General features: G+C 40.0%; 1 protein-coding gene across 1 annotated transcript in view; it reads right to left on the bottom strand.

Moving 5' to 3' along the window:
- Nucleotides 1-267: 267 nt before the first annotated feature.
- myo1d (myosin 1D) overlaps nt 268-13,339 on the bottom strand; it is a 59,495-nt gene continuing 46,423 nt past the window's right edge. Inside the window, exon 22 of the mRNA XM_028430290.1 lies at nt 268-3,632. Within this exon, the coding sequence (XP_028286091.1) occupies nt 3,476-3,632 (157 nt within the window). The 3' untranslated portion in view covers nt 268-3,475. The remainder of the gene's footprint in view (nt 3,633-13,339) is intronic.

Consider the following 13,339-nt stretch of genomic DNA (forward strand, 5'->3'; position numbering starts at 1 on the left):
TTGACTAGCATCAGCCTGTGGATTATCTGTCTCTGCTGAGGTCACCAATGATGGCTGCTGACACAGAGGCAGTGAGAAGCAGCGCCGTCATGCCGACTGCAGGGGTTTTAGCCGCCTCGACGTCACCCAGTGAAACAGCTGTTAGTGGGTGGATTAATGCTGAGCTTGACCTTGTCATTCCCACATCAGAGAGCACAGAAATGCTTAGGGTGGACCCACCAGTCTCTACATGAAGTGTGGGATAAAAAAAACACAAATAATGCACCATGAAGCAAATACATTTATTAATAATAAAGTGATTAATGGAACATTTTTCATCATGGAATGCCTTCATTTGCCCAGAACAAAATTCCCCTTTGCGCTCAGTTTAGATATTACTATGTAATAAAGACATATTACACAATACTATGCAAAATATATACTTAATATATAAAATTAGGCACTTAGTGAAAGACTGCTGTGTACACAGAGTTTGCCAACGAGGCTAAAGAATAAATTACAGAATGAAATTTGTTACTTTTTGGCTAACATGGATGAAAACAAAAAATGAAGCTAGAAAAATGTACTTCTAACTATGTCTGTGTGTGGAACAATACAGGGAGGAACACAATGGCACAAAGTGTTAACATTCATATATGTGACATATATTTGTGCCTAACAACAAAAAAATGGCCTGGCATTTCTATCCTTCCAGTGAAGCTAGCAATCAAAGTTGTTTAGGTTTGAACACACAAAACACATAATTAAAGAATAAATCATATAGCATATTGTTTCTTATCATCCACATCCTATGACAATAACAGAAGCAACAACATTGGTGTATCCAAAGCCTGAGACAGCTTCATTAAAACACTGAAATCTACACATCACACAATATTAATACTATCTGTATTAATACACTGCTGAAAATAGTCCCCAACAAACCCACTATTTACTCCTGTTTAAATGATAGTGCCGTCTGTTAAAGGAAATTGCTGATGACTTTGGGTGATTTGGCCTAAAGCTGCTTATGTGAGTCCACTTTTTGAGTTGGTTGTGCAGAAAGTTTTGCTCATGTTTGCTGCAAGATAGTGATATTATTACTTGACGTGCTGTTACTGGTGCTCAGGACAGAGGAAAGAAAAAACTAGAAAGCCTCCATTGGGCCACTGGATGATACAGTCCCAACCAGGCAGGAAGCCAAGTGATTTGACAGAGGAAGGAGGGAGGACTGAGGGCAAAGGTGGGGGGTGGGGTGAATGAGGAGAGGAGGCCAAGCAATGCTTTGTTCACTGACTGCCTTTGCCTCGAGAAAGCAAAGAGAGAAGCGGTGAAGTGAGAATGAAGTGACATGGAGTCCATCCTAATGATGAGTGGTGAATAGTGGAGCAGAGAGCAGGGAGAATCCCTGTGGGAGATTACATGCTGGAGGATATAGAGAGCTGCAGAGTTATACTCCACATACACCCTTGATTCCCGTGCCTGAGCTCCTCTGAATAATTGTCTATTAACGCTACCAATGTCACTTCCTTAATCCACTCTGTGAATGCACCAATTTCCCCAAACAACTATTTTTTTTCTCTTATCAGGCAAGAGGACAAGGTCGTCCTCCAGAGAGCGGCGAGGTAGAAAGGAGATTTACTCCTTAAAAAGATGGGGGCACCCGCAAACTAATTAAGATAAACGACTTGTTCAGACGACACAGTTAAAGGACTGTGCTGCTGTGGCTACTATGACTGCTAACAAGTTTTCCTGCATGTTGAGGTGAAGCCAACAAGACTCTTTAACTAGGACAGACACAGAGGGATCTCCCCTTCACAACCATGGGTTGGTGCTCCTCAATCCACATTCAGTCCAAAACAGTGAGAGCTGTGGGGAGAGACATAATAATACATCCACACACAGAGGTAATAATGTCATCTTCATCAAATGACTTTAAGCAGCAGAGGTTTGTCATAAACATAGGGTCAAAATAAAAGCTGCTCACCTTGGGGAATGAACAGTGTCAAAGTTAATGAGCTACTAACTAGCAGTTAGCATCATTTCTAACATGCACTTAGTGACATGACTTTTTTGGAGTGAAGTGATGTTTAAAAGTCAGGGTGGAGTAAAACAGAAAGGAAGTGTGTGACTCATTAAGAGTCTGCAATATTTTCATTATACGTTCCAGAACAAAACAGACCTCACAGAACTGCCAAAGTCATGAATGAACATATTAAGGCTTTTAACAGATGTCATTTTACAGCCATATCTATGTTTAGCAGCTGTATTTTAGATATACATTTGTTTATGGCCACAAATGTTGTTGGAAAAAAAGAACATATTGTAATGAGTGAAAACTTTCAATACAGCCAAACAAAGCAGACTCAAGTGTTCCAGTGCTGGTGCTCTGACTAGTGTGATTTCACACTTTGAGGACTGCGACAGAATTTTTAGTAAGATGATATTCTCTAAACAGTAAGCAGAGAAAAAGTGATGGGGACAGGCAGGCTGATTACAGACTCCATCACAGTGGCCACTAGCCAGGCTCTCAGCCTGTCAGCCAAAAAAACATAGGAGAGCTAATCAACACACACACTCTCTCAGACACACTCACATATACAGACACTGTGATGAAGGGGTGTTTGTCAAGTGGAAGTCTGTTCCAAGGGACTGAGGACCACTACAAGTCACTTAGCACAAAGACAGTAAATGAAGCTGGAGTTGACATGGGATTATACAGTACTGACAATATGAAGAAAAGATATGTTAGGAAAGCTTTGGGCTTATTTATAGTTTTGAAAAAGTGCTACACACATATTCAATTCTATTAAACTACACAGATATTGCATAGAGAGTATAAGATGCAAGATTTAAATTAATATAACACGTTCAGGATATGCTCAACACATCCCACTCAACATGCTTGAATTTGGAGCCTCAGACACTGACTGTGAACCACTGAATCACATTCTCTGGCTCGTTGTTCCCTCATGTGATTGTAAACATTTACAAGTGGACGCTGTGCATCATCATTGTTCACACATGAATATCACCTCATCATCCTTTAAGGATTCATTTTTGATTAGGCTCCTGCACACGCGCCACTGCAGGGATCAGACATTTCTGCAAAGCCTTTTGATAGTTTTTCCCTGTGATGTTTTTCCCTCAGTGGTCCTGAGAACAGTAAGCTGCATAATGTCACTTCACCTTGATTCACAATATTTGATCTACAATAATATTGCACAAAGCAAATCTATTGAAATTTTGGATTTTAAAAAAAAGGAAAGAACACCACTTTGGTGGACAATCACGTAGTGCATGTTTTGCATGTATTGGACATTTCTTTTTTTAAAGCAATATTTCCTATAAAGAAAATCTAATTTGGCTTTAGTTTTGAGGAGTCAGCTACCTCAGTCCTACAACAGCTGCTATCTTGCCTTACATGAATCATCATCATTAACATGGCAGCTTGCTTTGAAGTCAGCTGTCATCGTTTTTCTTCTTCTGGTCAACTTCAGTTGCCAGGAACAGCAAGGATGTAACCAGATCGGCTCTTGGTGAAGTCGGGTTGGGATTGGTTGATCTTGGGTTCGACAACGACCGTGCACTTCCTGCCATTCATGCTGCACTGGATGGGGCTCACGATGTTCACCTGCAGCTTCCTCTTCTCACTACAGAGGGAAAATAAAAGAAGAGGGCACAAGATTGAATTTTAGGCAGAGATTAATGGTTGAAGGTCCAAGTTTTTGTATCACAAATATGAAGAAATGAACATTCATGGATATAATTTGCACACATAACACATTTCTCATTCCAATCTTAAAATGTATTCAGCTTGCATCTGTGGGTTCATGTCTTAATCTGTCACCAGTTTAATGCACAGAAATAGAATATGCAGACCTATGTGCCTATGTGCGCGAGTGTCTGTGCAAGACAGAAAGCCATAAATCATGTTTGATTTCAAACATCACACACACATATTGTACTTTTACATAAACAAAATCCTTACTTACATATACCATTATACAAGATCCAACAGGCCAAGACACATTGGAACTGTTGGATCACTGTGAAATCACAATTGTCTATGTACCACAGCTTTAGAAACTTTCAACTATACATTAGTCTAGTATCTTAGTCATCAGATTGGCACAGCTCTGGTTAAATTTCAGAGCTAATAAAGGTGCAACAACAAACTGCAGAGTAATAAAGCTGTCAATCAAACCACGTGCGTATCTGCCTATGAGCCTTAGAGGAGATCTAATTAATGTACGTTAAATGAAAACACCTGTGTAGGTGGACCCTGATGCAGGATTGACTCTGTCACACTGAAAGAACAGATCAGATGTGATCACACTAAGCTGCTGATGTTATTAGACTACAAAACACATCCACTTATAATCCACACAAAGCGCTACACAGGGAAATTTAAAGCTTAAAACAGACAACAGCATAGATGAAGAAAAGGCCTTCTAGTGGAAGGTTTTACGGTCAGATGAGACAAAGATGGAGGCATTCCCTAACAGACAGTCTAAGAAAATAAAGACAAATAACAAGGCTGAGATCATGCAGGAGTGCTGTTGAAGGAATGATCCATATGGTGTTGCTGGACTGAAGCGCAGCAGCGGATTGGCTTTTAGTGGCTGTCACATCCAGTTAGAGGCTTTCTGGGTGAATGGGTGCTTTGCCTCATTCGCTCTTTAACAGAATCGATGGCGGGAATCAAAGAATCAAAGAGTGTGAAGAAAATGGGATAAATTGTGAGGCTGCTTGCTCGGAGAGAGATGGAAATGTAAGATAATATAAATGCATTTTTATTACCATACATTTGTGTGTGTGTGAGATTACTCTCCGTGATCGCTCAGACACGAGGGTGGTGACAGAAACAGAATATCTTGCTTGTCCTGACACACTTTCTCAATGGCACAAATACAGATCAGGGCATGGAGACAAACATTATCCGCAATTACTGCAGCCTATCTCTGTCCCTCAGACCTAAACTTGGTATATGAGCCATGAACCTGCTAGCACTGACTTGTTGCACAACAACAATAAGTCATAAACAACAAGCAAAAGGCTTCTGCTGCCCACGCTGCACTCCTCTGCAGAGTGTGTATAGCTCTCTAGCTCGGCTTAAGCAGAGTGGAAGAGCTCAGGGTAGCAGTGATGCTGGTTTCCATGGCAACCACTGTGAACTGAACTCCCCCATCTGTCATGGCTGCCAGCCAGCCAATGGTACTGTTTGTGTGAGTGTGTTGTGATGTGTCTCTTTCTCTGTCCATCCCTCATCTTGATACTTCTCCATCTCAGTGAAATGCCAGAGGGGATGCTATGCTGAGCTACTGTGAAGGGCAAACAGGGTTGGGCTCATATAAACAGAAATGCACACACACACACACACACAAATAAAATATAACACACACTCACAAAGCCTCCACAAATTAGTTTTTAACATCTTTCCAAACCATCTGCACCAAAACGTTTCTCTAAATAAATACCTCAATAAACCAACAGAATACTCTGTGAACAAAAAACACGATTGCTGGATTCTTAGGGTCATTGACTTGGCTTTCCCATCAGAAGCTGGCCTGAGCCAGGCAGAGCCCCAAGGACAGACTTAGTCCATCATTGGATGGGCTCTCCGACTGGAAAATCAATTTTTTCCTTTACTCTAACCCTACTCCCTTTGTGTGTCTTTGCCCTTCATGCCATGTGAGTCCGGGCTCACTTGCTCCCAAAGGTACCTCCCTTTTATTTGGAAGGATGGAGGATAGGAAGGGATGGGGAAAGTAAAATAAAATGAAGGCATAAAATAAAAAACATCTTAAAGGCTGGTAAAAAAGGAAACTGAATGGTCTGTAGATGAAGTATGAAGTAAAAATAGCCCAAATGTATTGAAGCTGGGAGAAATATGGGGAAGAGAAGGGAGAGACTATTTTCGGGTCGAGGAGCCAGGATTACCTCCAGTCCATTAAGCCATGCAGTCCCACTTCTGAGTCATCTCTCTAATAGTGTACCTGGCTGTCCCCCAAGCTCAGCTGCTGAAAAATATATGAGTGCTGCAGGTGGGGAGAAGAGGGTGTGAGGGCTCAGTAAAGCTGACTTGCTGTAAAGACTTGAGACTATGAAGACGTGATCAAAGTTGGCAAGTTCAATCTAATGACAGGGACATGTTGTAATGAGAAAAAAAAGCATATTACAGCAGCTAATGCAGGAGCTTAAACAGTGACAGTGATGGTTTTTCAAATTAGTCACTAAGCTGAAATAACTGCATAATCATGTGATTCGTATTTAGTGTCATAATTTGCAGCAACAGTACTTTAGGATCTCTGTTTAACACATTATCAAGAAGGCTGGTCATTAATCAGATCATTGATCATTAATCAGAGCCTCAAATCAATGTCTTCCTGACACACAACTCAAGTGATGCTACTAAAAAAAAAACTCCATACATTAATATTTCAGTACCAGAAACACACTGCGATTAAAAGAGAAACACAGGTTCCGAAGAGAAAGTCATGGTAGCATGTGGCAGGACCTGAGTGATGATTTCAGGACAGAACACCTGGAAATGTTCATACCTTTAAAATGTTGTATTAAAATCTGTGGCTCTATAGTTTTTGAATGAAGTATGTGGTAATATTCTTACACAAAATCAGGTGAAATATTTCACAGACATCACACAGATGTCCAGAGATGTGTTCATTTAGGAGTAGCACCATAAGAGGGCTAGATTTGTACATCAGTGGAAATGCATTTGAAAGACAGCTTTAAATGTGGCAGATCTTTATTCACCCAAGCAATCTCACAATTCACTGCATTTTGGGAACAGCTGGACTTTTATTTTATATCTACCGACTGAATATTAAAGGTAGGGTAGGAGATTTTGAAAACTCAGTGAGAATCAGCCAGATTTTCAAAGTAAACACACGTCCCTTTCTCTTGGAGCTCACCCCGAAGCCACACCTCCCAATCACATTGACGCACATTACCTGAAGATGAGCTCCAAGATAGATCTGTGACTTCGGCCATCATGCACGTACCTCTCTTGTGCGCGCAGAGCAGGAAGAGAGTGACAACCAAGGTTTTTAGTGTTTTATAGCTTCCACAGATGATTAATATGTATTGTTTTAATGCGAAACTGCCTAACTAATTGGTTGCTATCGGATTGGAAAGAGAAGTTACACTAATTTAACAAGAGGTGCATCAGAATGAAATCTCCTACCCTACCTTTAAGAGGAATGTTAGAAAATTGCTTCCCAATACAAGATCTCTTTTTCTGTATTACTCTCTTCCTTTTATTTCACCCACTTAACTACAGTACATGGATTTGCATTTAACACCAGACCTGACACAGCATCTCTTCTCCTGTCACTATCACACTTGTTCTATGTGTGTCTCACATGGCTGCATCACAAGTTTCACGTGCCGCTACGCGCTACATTCACACTGGATGGTATGATCCTGAAGCAACACAAACTCTCACGACACAGACACAGACCCACACTTGCATCAGACTGAAAAAAAACCTATAAAGTTTATAGGTGGAATAGTTCCAGTCCCAAATCCCCATCAGTCAGCTTCACTCACTTGAAATGACTGAAACTGCAGTGGCCTCATCTGCCCCAGTTTTAGGTGACTGGTTCAAAGTGTAAAAAGTGCCTGGGAAAGCTTTCATAGTGAAGTTTATTAATAAGCAAGGCTGAGCCTAACTTATTCAAATATTTGCTCATAATTTACTTCACATCACTATGTTTCCAGTTAAAAAAGCATTGTATACACTGTTGGGAGAGAAACTAGAAAAGAAACCATTCAAGGGCAGAAAACCCCAAATACTAGAGCTGATACATTTTACAGCAATCACTGTGATTGGTTTATTTGATCACATTTTACCACGAGACAGCTTTTTCCTAACTGTTCACTAAGCTGTGAGAGTGCAGCTAATTGGGGCATGGGTATCTACTTTTCTGTTTTTGTTTTTTTTTGCCTCCCTAGTTAATGCACAGAAAAGGGCTATACTTATAACTATGTAGAGATTACCAAGTAGGTTAGTAGCAGCTAAAATGATATTGATTTAATAGTGTGTATAGGGGAAAAGAGAAAAAAAGGAAGAGAGAAGATAGCATTTCTTACATGTAGAAGTGGAGTTAAAGCATCAAAGCAGTCCAGGCAGTAAACAACATCCCTGCTGCAGGCCTATGCACCTGACAAAAAGTTATCACGCTCTCTCAATATGCACTCCAGCTTCTGAAACAGTGCATTTGAGTATTTCATATTAGGCATCACAACATTATGGGAACTACTGCCCAAAAAATACCCATGAGTCACCTGTTTGAAGTTTCATCATACATGAACAGTAAACATGAGCTAAACAGACATTTTCTTTGTTAATATGCTAGTATTTCTGATCTGGGGCATTGCAGTCAGGATACAGACTGTGTCTATAAGACATACAAGACACTCTATGGTCTGATATATATATATACACATATATATATATATACTGTATGTTATAACAGAGGCTCAGCAGCAATTTTTCATCTGCTCTCCTCCCTGCACTGACTCAGTACAGAGCACTACTGATGTGAAACAGACTTAACAGTTCTATTGAGAGAAAGCCTAAAACTACCCTGTAAATGACTGTTTAAAATGTGTATGAAGGATGAACATTGTTGCCAATGCAATATGAGGAACAAATGTATACCTTTTGCTAATGTCTGTATTGCTTTAGTGTTTCATTCATTCCCCTAACACACTGTCATTCCTGTTATAAATCGACTATAGTTGTGTTGTCTGGACAGGCTGAGAAATGCTCCGGATTCCTCTCCCAACTGTGTCACTACATCTATTACACATTTTAAATAAAAGATTATGCTAAACCCATCAGGCATAAACATAACTCATCACAATCCAGTGAATACAATGAATTTTTCTTTTTGCTTTTTGGGGCCCATTATTCCTTGCCAACCCCCCTGATGAGGGAGAAGATGGAGAAGACCACCAAGCAACATTGACCTGGCAGATTCTCCTTGTGGCATCTGCTGACACACTCTCCTTATTCCCACAGGGCACAAGGTGAGTGATAGCCATCAATAACAAGCTGTTCATAGACCAGTGTTCACAGACATCCTGGTTAAACAAAGGGACAAACCTCTCACCTCTTCGTTTGACTGTTTAAGAAATGAAACAGAACCGGAAAAGCCGTCTCTGGGGGATACAGATACAGATGGCGGAGGCTGCCACACACTGAGGAATCATTATAGCCACACAGTAGGAGGCTTCATCAGGCGTGTGTGTGTGTGTACTCCTTCCCATTGTACCAGTAAGCTAAACCTATCTCAGCAATCAGCTGTGCTTTTGGCCTTTTCAGAGGGACACTCCAGGATCTTAAGGCTCAGTGAAGTTGACTTAAAACACATTAGGTAAATCAATACTCTGGCACACACTGAATCAAAACAGATAAGACACACAGGCAGCTCCAATTAGTTGCTTGTTACTGAAGGGAGACCGCTTGCTTCTCAAGTGGTTCCGCCTCCAGTTCTGTTTATTAAAAGGAGATCAATGTATCAATCAAAGGTTCGTTTGTTTTCATCTTCTGACATGTCACAGTTTAAATCAGAACAATGAATCATTAGGGATGGTGGCCACAGTTTAGATAATATTAAATAACTTTAAAGGACCAGCATATTTGACAAATATTTTACCCATAATAAACTAAAATAAGTGAATGAAGGTGAACTTTGTACAATTATTAAACTGTTTACATCATATTTAATCTTATTTTCAAACACAACAAAATCAACCTTTAAAGGATTTCAGGAAAAAAAGCTAGATATTTTAGTGAGTGAATGAGAGTATTTCAATAAGCAGTCCCATATTAAATAAATTGGGATTAAAAGCAGAAATGAATGGATGAAATTGGGAAATAAGTGTGAGAGAGCATTGGTAGAGTCCTTATAAATGATGGAGCATAGGAGTAAAGGGGACAATGTGAGGGGATAGAAGGCATTGAAATAGAGAAAGGAGCTTGATGAAAAAGGAAATAGATGGAGAAATTAATGGCAGGTGGGAAATGAAAACAGTTGGTACAGACTGGCACTGGAAGAAGAAGAGGGAAGAGAAAAGGAAGACAAGGAGGTGAAGCAGGAGGAGGGAGGAGAGACTGTGCCGAGGCTAATCATAATTGGTCTGACAGTGGGAGATGTTATGGTGCTGTTGCTGGGTGGAACATGTGTGTTTAGGGGTGGGGGAGGATTATAGGGTAAATGTGGAGGTCACTAAAGAAATGGAGTCCATGAAATAGCAAGGTTTTTACTGTATCATTTTGCAAGAAAGTAGCCATGTAGGGCACACCAGCACATACATGTATATACATATATACGTATATACACACACCCATGCTTGCAAAAAAATTGCAATCATGTGTTGAATGAAAGCTTTTAGACAAAATAAATATAGATGATGACTGGGACTGTGCAGAGTTGATTTTTGAAGGGAGCCTCAACAGCAAAGCTGTGTTGGGATTTGTTCACTTCCCTTTGGAAAATTAAATCAAAAGAAATACTCATGATGGTAGATAATTATCTATCCAAATCAATCTTCACATACAGCATGAGCTTCTGTGAATCCAGTGACACTATCTCTACCCATTAAAACGTGCTTTAAATGAGGCTTAATGATGTCAGTCAAAGGGATGAGAGCTAATTGTGTCTGTGTAGTTTGTTTCATGTGAGTTCTTAAATTATTACAATGTTGGACAATGTAATAATATGAAGAAGTGTCACACGGTTGGTCCATTGCACAAGTGGCACTATCCTTCTCCCATCTGCAACAAGCTTCACCTGTTCTTTCTCTGTTGCTAAGGTAACAAGTTCCACTTTATCTAACATACGGCCTGAAAAGTATTGATTAGGAAAATTCCAGAACTATTTAACAGCAATTTAAGCTAATATTTGCAAGATATTTTCATATTTGATAAGTTTAAAGCAAGAAAAGATTTATCATAAAATGTAACTTAGGGTAATTACAAGATCACCTTAAATGTGAGCCTGTGAGTGTCTAATAACACAACAGTTGTAGTTTTTATTTGTGTCAACACCTCAGTAATATTCCTAAGTGTTCTGTCCTTGTGTGGTGAGAAAAAATGCAGAAAGAAAGGGTGTCTGACAGCAGTCTGGGCTTCTGCAGTGGAAAAGTAGGTCAGATGAACTTACACATTCACACAAACAGCACATTTTTACATCTGTGTGTATTATCTCCAATGTGTACTCACAAACACAAACACTCAGACCTGGCCACTTGCCATCTATCACTCTACCAGGGCAGCCCCCCCACCCCCAGGCTGAACAATACCAATAAGACAAGCAGGACTCCCCAGTGGCCCAGATAACAATGACTCTATTTGAGTGCACGTGTATGTATGTGTGTGTGTTAGAATTTGTTGACTTTGCAACTAATATAATGCCTATGCAGATAGATTATCCTTAATAAGCTATTTATAACAATAGAGTTGGTAAATAAATAGCATAAATAGGGAAATAAATCTTAAAAGATTAAGATTAAGAAAGGCTGTGCACTGTCTGGAAAGCAAGGCTAAAACAAAAGCCTGACACACATACTTTCTCCATCCTCCTTCGTGCCTTTCTAATCTTTACATTCCTTCTATTTACACTGTTAGCATGTGTTTCTGTCTCATCATTCTGTCTGTGGTCTAGGATGAGATATTCCATTATTATCTGCAGGCTGCAGGGTTATTAATGGATTGCATACGTATCAGACAAACATGGATCCAATGGTTGCCATGGCAACTGCATCCGCAGCGCCCCAGAAAGGAGGGAGAGCAAGAAAGAGAGCGAGAGAGAGAGAGAGAGAGAGAGAGAGAGAGAGAGAGGAAGGAGCAGAAGTGGAATGTGAGGTGAAAAACAAGAGGGGGAGGAGGGAAATGGATGGAGAAAGGGGAAACAGAGTGAGGGATGGAGTGAAAGAGGAGAAGAGAGAAGCCCACTTCTATCAGTCTGAAATATTTGATTCAGCAGAAAGGGTGACCTTGGTGAGGAAGACAAAAGACAGTTTGGCTTCCTCCTGCTCTCATTCTCCATCAGGCCTTCTGTTTGTCTTGTTACTCCTTATTACTCATCCACTTTTTATCCCACCATTATAAATGGTGTTTGTGACATCTCCAAATACAACACAAAATACACAATGGTACACTTACTGAACAGCAGTTATTCAGCTAAAATACAAGAAAAGAAAAACTACATATATGAATGGCCTCATTTTAATTAAAGGACAAGACCAGATGTTCCTGCACTCCTGCTGAGGGATCATATACAGAGAAAAGAGAGAAGAAACCTGAAAAGAACCAAATTCAGATTCAAACAGCAGGAAAAAACACAAAGTAAGAGAGAAACTCATGCTGAAACACAGTGGCATGGTCCATGAAAAATATCAATACCCATTAAAAGAATGAAACTAAAATGAGACTAAAATAGCCACGTTAGCCAAACACAAATTAAAAAGAAAATTAGTGTGCTGACGCCAGCTTGTCCGATTCAGAAAAATACAATTCGGTCACCTGAGCCAAGAACACACCTAAAAATGTCATTTTACTTTAAACGATTGATACAATTGTATGTCCAAATGTCCTCCACGTCTTTTTTTTTTCTTTCTCTGCTCATTATTTTTCATTTGCAGTCTCTTCTTTCATATCTTACCCCCTTCTTTTCTCTTACACCCTCACTAACACTTCCTGAGTTTCTACCTCTGTTCTGTTTATTTTCTTCCTACAAGCAGTCCAGCTAAATCCATTCTGCACTGTCAGAGTCAGACAGGAGGAGGCTAAATGTTGAAGTCTTCGGGGAAAGGGGCAGATGGAAACTGAATATGACCACTCCACTCTGACAATCAATGGCGGCTGTTTATTGCACACATTTGCTGACTCATACCATGGAATGGGGAAGATGCGGGGTGTAAGGAAAAAAGAAAGAAAGCAAGTGGGAGGGAGACAGAAGGACAAAGGGTGGGTGTGGAGGTTAGAGCAGTGTAAGAACAAGAAAGTATGAATGGATGGAGCACCACTTAGACAGAGATGGGGGAGGTAAATCTCTACACATCTGTTACAGAGACAAAGTTATACAGTTTACAGCAACAAAGGGAGGAGGAGGATTAAGAAGTAGAATAAACCTGCAATAGTCAAATGTAACAAACTTATATAATAATGTATTTAATAAACCCATCATCAATCCACAGCCTGGGAACACCTGGGCCAAACTGTTATAAACAGATGATGTCAAACCATTTTACTTTAGTATGTAATTTGGGATCTCAGAGAGAAAAATTAAAACAGTTGTCAAAATTTCTCTCGTGACCAATTGACTAA

This window comes from Parambassis ranga, chromosome 19 (genome assembly GCF_900634625.1).
Source record: "Parambassis ranga chromosome 19, fParRan2.1, whole genome shotgun sequence".
In the NCBI taxonomy this organism is placed as follows: domain Eukaryota; kingdom Metazoa; phylum Chordata; class Actinopteri; family Ambassidae; genus Parambassis; species Parambassis ranga.